Raw genomic sequence first — 12,192 nt, forward strand, 5'->3', positions numbered from 1 at the left:
CTGCCCTTCCCCTTCACAGGATTAGAGCTCTGTCAAAGAGCGCCTTTTCTGCGACTTCGTTGCTGGGGCATGTTTGTCTGTTGCCGAAAATGGCACCAGAGCACTTGGACAATCCAAGCCTACCTGGGTACACACTTCGGACATTGGCAACATTTTACAATGGTAGTCAGGCCATTTTATCCTATGATGCCTTAGCTGGGAATTCAAACAAAACTGGCCTTGGAAGACAGTCGCGTCAAAGGACATAAGATCCTGGCGGAGAATCGAGTTGCGGCGATCTCGTGAATGGAGGTGACTTAGGATTGAATGTAATAGGGTAAAGATAAAGCAATTAACTCGAGGGATCACATCTGGTTATAGAAAATATCCCAAAGTGAATAGAAAAAACGCAATCAATATCTGGAGTACTTGCCAAAGCTCCCCCGATATATAAATCAATCTACTTTGCCTGAGATTTACAACAGGGTACCTTGTCTAATGGAACAGATAGCTATCTAGCTATATATCCGTAGGTATCCCCGCTCAAGGTTGAAGCCTGAACTTATCAATGTCGTTAGTGTCCTGCAAATATATCGATCGTGCAAATGAACATCCCATATTTATCAAGTACCCTCAAGAGAAGTTATCCGGAACGCATTTTTGATCGCAGCTCTACACGGGGTTGAAGACGAAGCCGTTCGATCTAACATGGCTGTAGAGACTTAATTTCAACTCTATGGCAAATCATTGGCTCAAGCAAAACATTGAACTGGTCATTCGGGAGCCTCAGTATCACGTCAAGCTTCTCATGAATGCTCCACATGCTGAGCCGCCACCAGTTAGCCCTAAGCCCTGGAGCTCTATTTTGCTTATTAATAAGGCCCCCAAGTGGTCGGTTGCTTTATATATCGCTTTAAGGCCAACTCATACATCAAGTAACATAAGGCGGTTTGGCCGAGTGGTCTAAGGCGATTGACTAGAAATCAATTCTCTTCGGAGGCGCATGTTCGAATCATGCAGCCGTCGGTTCTTTCTTTTTGGCTGGTGTTTCTCTTTTTGTCTCCACAGGGACGTCTGAAAAGTGGCTCCTGGGGCTTGACTTCTGCCGGGAATGATTCGGGGAACACACATGTGCGTTCATAAAGCACTTGTTGTACGGTCATCCCGACGATTTTTTGCCTGGAAAACAAGTCGCTTTTTCATACATACGTGGTTCATGGCATGGATCCTCGAGATTCGATATGCACTGGGAGGAATTTTGATCTCTGGTTGAATAGGATCAAAGTAGGTCTTTATTGCAGATGATATTGAATAGCAATATTGTATGGTTGTTTGATTGGAATACTACATATTTTACATTGCGCACGTTCTTTGGGTTGACCTCCCGGAGTGTCTTTGTTTAATTTCTAGGCGAGATTAGTGGAGCGAAAAGAAAGATAGTAGCACCTCCGTTTGTCTGTTGAAGCAAAGAAAGAGATGGCTTTTCGATTGCATTGCCCTGATGCTTGTCATGGCATAGAAGAAAAGAACTAAAAACAGCCAAGCCTGTTCGCAAGTCCTTGCTTTTCCTCAATGTTTCTGTATATCTATGCTTCAAATCAGCCATCAATGGATATATGCAATCAAACCTAATCAATTATAAGATATAACACCTAGATGCTTTCACACACCTCTAAGGTTGCAAGATAGAAGACACAACTGTGTATGTGATAGTGGTTGAGGCCTCAGGCGGACACCCTAAACTCGATTGAGGTGTCGATCTGGAGATTCTCGAATTCCGCCCGCAGCATCCATTGATAATCAACCTTCCTCTTCCCAACCACAGCCCTGCAACAGTCAAAATGCCTGCTCCCTTGAGATTGACAAGCGGGCTCCTCACCCGAGCCACTCGCAATCTTGTTCTCGAATCTACCCACACACAGCGCATCCTCCCTCTTCTCCGAAACAACACTGCGTCACAATGCCGAGCCTACACCCAAGCACAGCGCCCGCGATGCGAACAAAGCATGCGCAGCATGCTCGCTGCCCAGAACAACTTCTCCACCTCTGCCTCCCGAGCAGGCCCCAAGACAATGGGTCAGATGCGCCAGCGTAACTCCACCGGCCCATTCTCATGGAAGGCCGCGTTGCTCTTCGTGCTGACCGGCGCCGGTATGATGCTCTACTTCCGGGTTGAGAAGGCTCGTCTGGAGCGCAAGCGTATGACGGAGATGAGCAAGGGTGTTGGCAAGCCGAAGGTTGGCGGTCCGTTTGTGTTGACGGATCTTGATGGCAAGGAGTTCACAGCGGAGGACTTGAAGGGCAAATACAGTTTCGTGAGTAATCCCAGGGAATCGACCAGAATTGGATGGATTTGTGGCTTTGGAATGTGTGTTTGCTAACACAACCTTGTCTTACTTCTGTAGGTCTACTTCGGCTTCACTCACTGCCCCGATATCTGCCCCGATGAGCTGGACAAGATGGCCGAGATCATCGAGAAGGTCAAGGCCGCTACCAAAGACGAGAAGCTCTTCATGCCCGTTTTCATTACTTGCGATCCCGTCCGCGATACCCCCGAGGTCCTGCGCGAGTATCTGAAGGAGTTCCACACCGGCATCGTCGGCCTGACTGGCACGTACGAACAGGTCAAGCACGTTTGCAAGCAGTACCGCGTGTACTTCAGTACTCCCAAGGATGTGAAGCCCGGCGAGGACTACCTCGTGGATCACAGTATCTACTTCTACCTGATGGGTGAGTGTGGGCCCATACAATGCTATAACTCGGGTGACAGATTTCAGTATGCTGACCATATATTATAGATCCCGACAATGATTTCGTCGAATGTATCGGCCGCCAGGATACTCCCGAGTCTGCCTCCAAGGTGATCTTGGAGCACATCAACGACTGGAAGCGGGAGGGAAAGCCCCTCAAGACGGAGTAAGCGTCTTGCGCCAGATGTATCTGTGGAAATTGTACAATATAGTCATTCAGTATCTGAATACCCTACTCACGCTGGAGCCGTGCTCTCATGATCCCGTTTTTGTTCATGTCCATGTTCGTACATCCGCAATGCTCAGACCAAACCTGGCCTCAACAACCACCCAACACAAACCCAGGCGCCGAGGGAGCCAATTCCCTCGAGTAACGGCTATTATCCCTAGCAGAACCTGTAAAAAGATATCAGCGTTGCCCAGAAGCCACAATCAAGAAAGCCGCACCAACCTACCAAGTTCACTCAACCACATCGAACCTCAATCCAAGCAACATCATCTCTAGACCGCATCAGTCCCCAAAGCCTTCCCTTCAGCATCCCGATCCGCATTAGCCCTCCACTCCATCCCCCCATCAACAAATTCCTCCCTCTTCCAAATCTCCGCCTTCTCCTTACATGCCTCCAAAACCTCCTCCCCAGCCCTCCACGCCGCGCCCCGATGTCCCGCACTAACCGCGATAACAATCGAAGCTTCTCCAATCGGCACAGTACCCAGCCTGTGCGCAATACTCACACCCTCAAGCTGGTGCGTCTTCACAGCAGCCTCCGCGATCCTCGCCAGCGTCTTCAGCGCCAGAGGCGGGTAGGCTGTGTAGCTGAGCTGCGAGACGGAGCGGCCTTCAAAGGTATCGCGCGTTGTGCCGAGGAAGAGGACGTTTGCGCCGGCGGCTGGCGAGGACGTTTGGGATAGATAGGTGTTTGCGTCGAGGGTGTCGTAGGTTAGTGTGATGTGGATGTTTTGGGCTGCAATGTGGTGGGTGCGTGGGTAGGTTTTTGGGTCGAGGTGCGCTGGGAGCGCAGATTCGGTGGATGTCATTGTTTTGGCATTGAATGTGTTGGGAGAGAGGATGGGTTCCTGGAAGTGTTTGGGTGGACTTGCTTGCGGCTTATCTGCGGGGATGGATAAGAGCCGATATGTGGAGAGCCCCGCGGGAGGCTTGGGTTTGTTTTTTTGGATGTGAATTCATGGCTTAGGGTTTATGATTTGGGGGTTGTGTTCGTGTGTCTTCATTGTAGGAAACGGTCTAGCTACAATGTATAGATGGTGTGGCTTGCTGCCAAACATACGTCTCAAGTACAACATATATTTATCATAGGAGTAGCACAGTGGCTTCGTACGGCCGGAGTGTGAACTTGTCACCAGAGAAGCGCTGGGTGGCCTCTTCGACTCCTTCATAGGTGTTGAGCAAGACCTGCTTCACGCCGGTGATACCGTTGCTGGCTGCATCCCACTCCAGGGTCTTCTCTGTCCAGTGGCACACAACCAAGGCCTTCTGGTCGCCATACTGGCGAGTGTATACAAAGACATCCTGGTTAGGCTTGTCCAAAAGTGTGAAGTTGCCGTACACAAAGATGTCAAGATACTTCTTGCGCAATTTGAGCACAGTCGCCCAGTAATGGTAGGTGGAGTTGGGATCCTTGACTTCGGCCTCGGCATTGATCCGAACATAATCGGTGTTCACAGACATCCAGGGCTTGACCCCGGGTCCGGTGAAACCAGCGTTCTCGGCAGCAGACCATTGAACCGGAGTGCGTGCGTTGTCGCGTGACTTCTTCTGGTATTCTTGAAGAGCAATGAGTTGAGCATTCTTGTCCTGCTTTTCCAACCTGTAATATCGTCAGCCATGCCGCTGATGAGTAGCATCAGGAAAGTGAAATTACCTCTTCCAGTGGTTCAAACAGTCAATGTCCTTGTATTCTTCAATGCCCCATTCCTTGGGCACGTTTCTGGTTCCAAGCTCCTGTCCCTGGTAAACGAAGGGAGTACCAGCCATCAGTGTGAGGGCAGTAGCCAGCATCTTGGATGCGACCAATCGATGCTCTTCCTTGGCGTTTGTGTAACGATCAATAGAACGTGGCTGGTCATGGTTCTCCCAGTAGAGCGCATTCCAACCATCATTGTCATACATAAAGGTCTGCCAGCGCTCAAAGAAGTCCTTCAAATCAGTGAGTTGCCAGCTGCCAGGCTCGAACTTGTCGTATTTACCATGGTCAATGTCAACATGCTCAAAATTGAAGATCATGTTGATTTCATTGCGGTCAAATTGCACGGCACGGAGCACCTCCTTCTCATCGGTGACGAAGGGCATCTCGCCCACACTGAAGGCATCGTACTCCTTGAGAATCTTGCCAATACCCTGGAGATACTCGTGCAAGCGTGGCCCGTTGGCATACCACTTATCTCCCCACTGCCAGGGAGTACGGGGATCTTTGATGGGTCCATCAGGGAAGCTTTGATCCTTGCTAATGAAATTGATCACATCCATGCGGAAACCATCGCAGCCCTTGTTGAGCCAGAATCGCACAATATCGTGCACGGCTTCAACGACTGCTGGGTGTTCCCAATTGAGATCGGGCTGCTCAACTGCGTATAAATGCAGATAGTATTCTTGGGTCAGCTCATCCCATTGCCAGGCACTTCCTAAATTGGATCATTCATCAGATGGATTCATGCAAGCGGCAAGATAGGTAGAGACGCATACCCTGGAAATGAGACACCCAGTTATTAGGAGGCTGGCGATTTCCCTGCTCATCGTATTTGGCTGGCTTCCAGACATACCAGTCGCGGTACTTATTATCCTTGGAGCTGCGGGACTGTTTGAACCATTCATGCTGGTCGCTGGTGTGGTTGACGACGAGATCCATCAGAAGTTTCATACCGCGCTCATGGCACCCGGCAATTAACTTCTCAACATCTTCAACAATGCCATACTCATCGGCAATACTGTAGTAATCGGCGATGTCGTAGCCCATATCCACCTGCGGCGATTTGTACGATGGACACAGCCAGACGATGTCTACTGCTAGGTTCTTGATGTAATCAAGCTCGGAGATAATGCCGGGAATATCACCGATTCCATCGTTATTTGAATCCTTGAAAGAGGCCGGCCAGATTTGGTACACAGAGCTCTCTTTCCACCAGGCACGGTGGTTGGAAGTTTCCGGTGTCGTCATACTGTCCACTACGGTTCCCCGCAATGAGAATGATCAGTGATAAGGGAGGAGGTCAGGTGTGGGAAGGACAGGGAAAATGGACCAGAGGAAGAGGAAACAAAAAGAACCAGGAATCTAGATAGTTTGGGTGGTTTATATAGTGAACGAGTACAGAAAGAATGTCGTATTCATCTCCTACCGAGGGGCAGATGCGGAGAATCATCGGGTCTCTCAACAATTGATTTGCCTGCATTCGACAGGGATAAGCCGTCCTTTGCACTTGCCAGGTGCATCATTGAATCAGATCTCGAGAAACTCTTGTCGCTGGCCCAGTGGATCGTCTCCACCTGGCAATGGGAGTTGGGGTTTCTTGGCAGACAACCAGACCCAGACCCAGACTTAGAACTTTGCATGTTTTGCTGTGAGACTTATGAGCTTTTTAGAAAAGGGCATGTGTAGAATGTTTTCAATCTTCTCATACAATTAGAATATGTATGTATTAATTGTATGTTTGCTGATTGTGTGCGGGTTAAACCATGTACATAACACATACGTACGGAGTACGGAGTACACAATGGGGATCGTCGTGTTGTTTGATGCATCTCGGGAGCATCTCGGCCCGAGATATGTATCGGGTAGGCGGTGAAAACAGGTACATGATGCTTTTCCTTATCGCTTATCGGATAGCGGATAGCTTCGAACATCCATTTCGGAGATCAACTTAGCATGTTTGCCAACCACTGCAACCATGGCGCATCCTCGAAATGAGCGATATCCTGCAGGATCAACCGGTCGCCCATTCCCTTCGCGCAGTGAACACGACGACTTCATGTATGATGATCAATCCAGATCGCGATCGCCTGGTAAGCTCCTCCCCGCACGGCAATGGTGCGCCGGGTGTATACATAGACATCTGCGGCTTGGGAACAAGTCTCTCACAAGATCAAAGTTGACTAAATTGAGTCCCAGTTGAAACGAGGGATAGAGAACGCGTCCACTCCCCCCATCGAAGACCAGCAGCCGACGGCAGACTCCAATACTCGAGAGATCGAGAATCTGGTCAAGGCTATCGAGGCCACGATCGCGGCGACTACCGCCAGCGAAACTCGCGCTCATCCCCTGGCCGGGGCAGGAATACATACAGAGACCGTGACAGAGAGGGTTATCGAAGCGGGAGCCACAGTCGAAGTCGTAGCCGCAGCCCTCGTCGAGGCCCGTCCCATCTCGGACAGGTGAGCCGAGAAGTGATGATGGAGGGACTGCCGGTGGACATGACAGAAGAACATGTGAGTCCAAATAAACAAACAGCCCTCGTTTCACCGTTGTGAACAACTGGCTCGCCAGGGACAAATGCTGATGACCAACAGATCTCCGTTGAACTTAATACTGCCTATCATATCGATGGCCTCGAGGATATTCGAGTGATCCGTGATCGGCAGACAAGTATGTGAACACGGCACAAACCTGTGGGGTCTTGCGTTTATCTAACCTGGTACTGTGTTCAACAGAACTGTCAAGAAAGCTAGGGTTCCTGCGCTTTCCTACCATTGACGCATCCCGCGCATTCGTCGAACGAAACCATCCGTTCATTTACCTTTATGGTCCCAGCGCGGGAAACACTGACCGGGGCACCAAAGTTCGCATTGCTTACAGCCGTGAGAGGGAAGACCGAGCTCGTGCAAAAGGCGCAGGCGACTGGAACTGCAGAAAGGTAAGTGAGCTCGGTAAAACCTTGAGCTGCGTATGCGGGTTGTATTTCATGATATGCGCTTACAAATTCAGTGTTTTATTCTCAATTTTTCTACACGTCCGCATTGTTTCAAGTGTGGCAGTCCGCGACCAGGTGAGTACACGTTAACTACCACCTTACATTTACCATCTCCCACACCCCATTTCACACGCATCATTCATCGCAGCGCATCTTTCCCTTCACAAATTTCATTGTCCATCTTTTACTCAGCATTCGCCTTTCTTCATCGCTGACTGTCCCAGCAGACATGGATCCTACCGGCCCTCCGGGAGTTCCCACCCCGAAAGTAGCTAACGATGGTGATAATGATGCCGCTCCAGAGAACCAACCCTCTCAGTTCCTGCTTGTTCGTGGCCTGGAGGCATCTGTCTCAGAAGAGCTTCTTGCAAAAGGAGTTTCTAAACTGTACCGACCCTCTGGAAACACTGAATCTGCCCCCAACATTCAAAAAAAGGGATCAAAAGTAGCATCTACAACTGGTGACAGCAATCTGGGAGCCCCAGAAGGATCTCTTCGTCGCGTTCTTCTTGTACGTGATCGCAGAACCAATGAAAGCTGGCGTTATGGATTCGCGGAATTTGCAGGAGTCGCGGTATGTATGCTCTATTCATTTACTCCATTGTCCTACCTCCTCTGACACTCTGCCTTCCAGGACGCACAAGCTGCGATGGCACGACTCAAATCCTTCGACAAGTTTACCATTTCCTCTAAGCCAGTTTTGGTAACCTACATTCACGGCGGAGTATTTGTTCCTGTCATCAACCCCTCATCCAGTGCTAGTCACTACACATTCAGCCCAGCGAACAACCCGTCGCTGCAGTTGATGTACTGGGATGACGCGGCGTACGTGACGGAACTTAAGCTGTCAACCGATCAAGACAATGCCGCACAGGAACAGAGAGGCGGCAAGGCGGCTTCCAACCAGCAAGATACCCAAGCCAAGGGCAACAAGGACTCTGATAAGACAAAAAAGAGAAAGGCCGATGCAACTGCCGCTACCACTGCCACCACGAACGCAAAGAAGCTTTCAATGCCATCCCAGCTGCAATTCTGGAGTGACCGCCACGCTGAACTGCATGCCAACAAAGACGATGGCGAAGATCATGCGGAGACGGCCCCGGAGCTAAACGCGTCGGTGACTGACCTGGGTGCTCTTCCTGTTCAATCATTTGCAGACTTGGAGAACAGCACCTGCTATTTGTGCTGGCGCATCTTTGACAATCCGGAAGATGTCCTAGAGCATGAAAGTGTCAGTGAAATGCACCAAGAAAATTTACGTAACGAAGCCTTGAGGGAACAGAAAATGCGCGAAATGATTAAACATGGTGTTATAGAAGCACCCCAAGCCTACCGAGACCGGGCAAAGGAGCGCCGCCAGGCATTTGGTGTTCAAGATAATTCAGGTGCTGATGCCAACTCTGACTCCAGCATTGATTTGATCGCCCAGCCGGTTACATCATACGCAGACTTTGACCAGATCGTCTGCTTGTTGTGTGCTGAGGGGTTCGAAAGACCTGAATTACTCGTTCTCCATGAACGCCACTCTACAACTCACGAGAAAAATATGCAGGATGAAGCAGCACGGGCACAAGGCGATTTTAACCGGGTCAGTTATGGTCTCATCCCCCTGCCCACACCAACCTATCGAGCTTTCGCCGATGATCCTGAGTCGGTTTCATCCTATGCAGATTTGAAGGAGAATTGCTGCCTCTTGTGTCGACGAAAGTTCCGGAGTCCGGAAGCTGTTCTTCTCCACGAGCGTGTGAATGAAAACCACCGGGAAAACCTAAAGGATAAGGAAAAGAGAGCATACGCCGATCGTGACCTCGTCCGGAGTGGTCTCGCGACCCTACCGACTCCAATCTATCGTGCTTTTGCGGAAGATCCGGAAACAATTTCCTCCTATGCAGACATGAAGGAACTGCAGTGCCACTTGTGCAACTGGATATTCCCAACCCCGGAAGGTCTTTTCCTCCACGAGCGCGTGAACGAAGCGCACCTCGCAAACATGAAGGATAAAAAATTGAGGGCAGAAAGCGATTGGAGGATCATGGAGGCAGGTCTCGCGACCGCACCGAATCCCATCTATCGTGTTTTTACGGAGGATCTGGAAACGTTCTCATCCTATGCAGAACTCGGAAAGAATATCTGCCACTTGTGCTTATTTCAATTTAAGACTCCGGAACATCTTCTTGTTCACGAACGCGTGGATGAGCCACACCTCGAAAAATTGAAGGATAAAGAAGCGAGGGCACGCGGTGATATGAGACTGATCGAGGAAGGTCTCGCATCCCTACCAAGTCCTGTCTATCGATTTAGCCCAGAGGATCTCGAGTGTGACGATTTTGATACTAAACCGCCCTCATCCTATGCTGATCTGGGGCAGAATGGGTGTTTTTTGTGCAATGCCCAATATGAAAAACCAGAATATGTGTTCTTGCATGACCGCTTCGCTGACATGCACTTCGAAAACCTGAAGAGCAAAAGAAAGAGGGAAATCGCCATGTGCGCGCTGGTCATTAGACATATCGTGGAAATACCTCACATTTATGGGGATTCCGCCAACCAGAAACGCTTGAAGGAGCAACGCGCGGCATTTTGCTCTGACGACTCCAGTGCTCCGCCGGATGCATCTTACATCGATCCGAACACCCAGAGCTGCTGGCTATGCTGGTTGGACTTTGAGGCGCCTGAGCTAGCCATTCTCCACGAGCGCATAGATGAAGCACACCAAGAAAAGTTGAAGGACGAAGCATTGCGAGTCCGAGCCCGGCGCGCATTGATCGAAAGTGGTGCTTTGGAAGAGCGTGAAAACGACGAAAATCAAGCAACGGAGCGCCACGAGGCCCCCAGTGCTGACGACTCTAATGCCCGCCAGAAGGCGTCTGAGCCAGCGCAAGAGGATCAGCAACCTGCGCAGCCAACCTCAATTGGTGCTTCTCTTCTCCGCAAAATGGGCTGGTCGGCTGGTTCTGGCCTCGGCGCTGAAGGCACCGGAGTGACGGCGCCAATTTCTACAGAACTTTATGCCCCAGGTGTGGGACTGGGTGCTCAAGGAGGTAAACTGGGTGATGCAACCGAGGAAGCTGGCCGGAAAACCCGAGGTCGGTACGAAGAATTCTTGGAAAAGACTAAGGATAATGCACGCCAGCGCTACGAAGAGATGGATCGGTCTTAACCCCGGTTGGAAAGATCCGTAACGGTTTGACTGTACAACATACAACATGAATATCGAGAATGGAGGTGTGAAGTTGCTGGATAGTTGAGAAATATGAGTGGGGAATTTGAAGTCTGGAGAATTTGACGTCTGGGGATATTTGAGAAGGCTTGAGGAGGTCTGGGAATGACTTCAATGTCGCCATACTCTTTGGCTGATTACCTGTACGATACTAATGGATAACCAAATGAACTTATGTAGCCTTGCTTGCACCTGTTCGCGGATAGTTCTTCCTATTGCTATCTGCAAGCTATGCCCACAAGTCAATGCAATAATGTACAAGCTGGTATCAAATCATGAGTAGAGTGTGTAGTGGTATAAGCACTTTGCAAATAAAACCCCGAATCAGTTTTCTTTCGTCCCTTGCTCTTCCCGAGCGTCCTGGAACGCCCTCTTCATCTTCTCCTTCTCCAACTCCTTCTCAAACTTATCACCAAACACTTTGGTCACCCACTCCGTAACCTCCACCTCAAGCTCCTCATCACTCTTCATAGGCACATCACTTCCACCCTGCAACCCAGCCCGCACAAATTTCCTCAAATCCTCAAGCCCGTTGATATCCAATGCATACCCAACCGCACCGCCAGCCATCAACCCGAACGAAATCACATTCAGCGTAGCCAGGTTCAGCGCCTCGAAGGCGTCCATCGCGGAGTTCGAGAACGGCTGGTGGTACACCGAGCTTGTGTAGTATTGCGGCATGCAAGCAATTCGCTTCTTGTGGAAAGCGCGCCGCGTCACGAGTAATGAGAGCGCGAAGAAAGTCATTCCTCCCAGGAGGAGTTTGAGGGTCGTCTTTGTTTGCGGCGCAGGCGGCTGCGTTATTTGTGCTGGTGGTGGTGTTGGGATCTGAGATTGATCGGGCAGCGGCTTTTCCTGAGGTGCTGGCTCGCTCGACTCAGATTTCGGGCTTGAGCCCCAGCCAAATAGTGACACCATTGCTATGGTGTGTGATGGGAGTATTGGGTTTGTGATGCGAAGGTAGAGAGCTGAATGGCGCTCGGGAATCGGCGGATGCTGGAGGATGAATTGGAAATTCGGACAAATAGATTGTTTGGGTATGGAATTCTCGTTTCTTCCACGAGTTTCCTTGGGAGACTGTATATGAGCGGGGCAATTGTTCGGTCGAAGATGAAGCAGATCTGCGCGGCGGAGACGATGTTGATCCCTGGCACGTGACTGGATTTTTTCGCCGAGGAATTTCGAAGTTGACTGCTGTCTTGACTTGAGGATGATTGGAGCAGAATATGACTGGGCTTATATCTGCTTTTGTTGCTTCCAAGGAGTAAGTTTTTGGCAATGACCACTTTCTAGAAGCACACGAAGCAAAGGATGGCGATA

General features: G+C 50.1%; 5 protein-coding genes across 5 annotated transcripts; 2 read left to right on the forward strand and 3 right to left on the reverse strand.

The window, feature by feature from the left end:
• Positions 1-1,820: 1,820 nt before the first annotated feature.
• Positions 1,821-2,899, forward strand: N7457_005554 (SCO family protein; the record flags this gene model as incomplete). Its single annotated transcript, XM_057176598.1, has 3 exons — positions 1,821-2,294; positions 2,385-2,709; positions 2,778-2,899. The coding sequence occupies 3 exons, from the start codon at positions 1,821-1,823 to the stop codon at positions 2,897-2,899; spliced, it is 921 nt and encodes a 306-aa protein (XP_057030900.1).
• A 331-nt stretch (positions 2,900-3,230) lies between these two features.
• N7457_005555 (molybdopterin synthase catalytic subunit) lies at positions 3,231-3,767 on the reverse strand (the record flags this gene model as incomplete). The annotated part of the gene is made up of 1 exon (XM_057176599.1): positions 3,231-3,767. The coding sequence occupies one exon, from the start codon at positions 3,765-3,767 to the stop codon at positions 3,231-3,233; it is 537 nt and encodes a 178-aa protein (XP_057030901.1).
• Positions 3,768-4,041: 274 nt separating this feature from the next.
• Positions 4,042-5,905, reverse strand: N7457_005556 (glycoside hydrolase family 13 protein; the record flags this gene model as incomplete). The annotated part of the gene is made up of 3 exons (XM_057176600.1): positions 4,042-4,558; positions 4,613-5,372; positions 5,434-5,905. 3 exons carry the CDS (start codon positions 5,903-5,905, stop codon positions 4,042-4,044), a joined length of 1,749 nt encoding a protein of 582 aa, XP_057030902.1.
• A 727-nt stretch (positions 5,906-6,632) lies between these two features.
• N7457_005557 (putative G-patch domain protein) lies at positions 6,633-10,812 on the forward strand (the record flags this gene model as incomplete). Its single annotated transcript, XM_057176601.1, has 7 exons — positions 6,633-6,783; positions 6,854-7,170; positions 7,252-7,327; positions 7,393-7,595; positions 7,667-7,727; positions 7,877-8,226; positions 8,287-10,812. 7 exons carry the CDS (start codon positions 6,633-6,635, stop codon positions 10,810-10,812), a joined length of 3,684 nt encoding a protein of 1,227 aa, XP_057030903.1.
• A 384-nt stretch (positions 10,813-11,196) lies between these two features.
• N7457_005558 (uncharacterized protein) lies at positions 11,197-11,790 on the reverse strand (the record flags this gene model as incomplete). The annotated part of the gene is made up of 1 exon (XM_057176602.1): positions 11,197-11,790. One exon carries the CDS (start codon positions 11,788-11,790, stop codon positions 11,197-11,199), a length of 594 nt encoding a protein of 197 aa, XP_057030904.1.
• Positions 11,791-12,192: the final 402 nt, after the last annotated feature.

The sequence above is a fragment of the Penicillium paradoxum genome, assembly GCF_028828445.1.
Source record: "Penicillium paradoxum strain IBT 22861 chromosome Unknown utg000005l_segment0_segment0, whole genome shotgun sequence".
Classification (NCBI taxonomy): domain Eukaryota; kingdom Fungi; phylum Ascomycota; class Eurotiomycetes; order Eurotiales; family Aspergillaceae; genus Penicillium; species Penicillium paradoxum.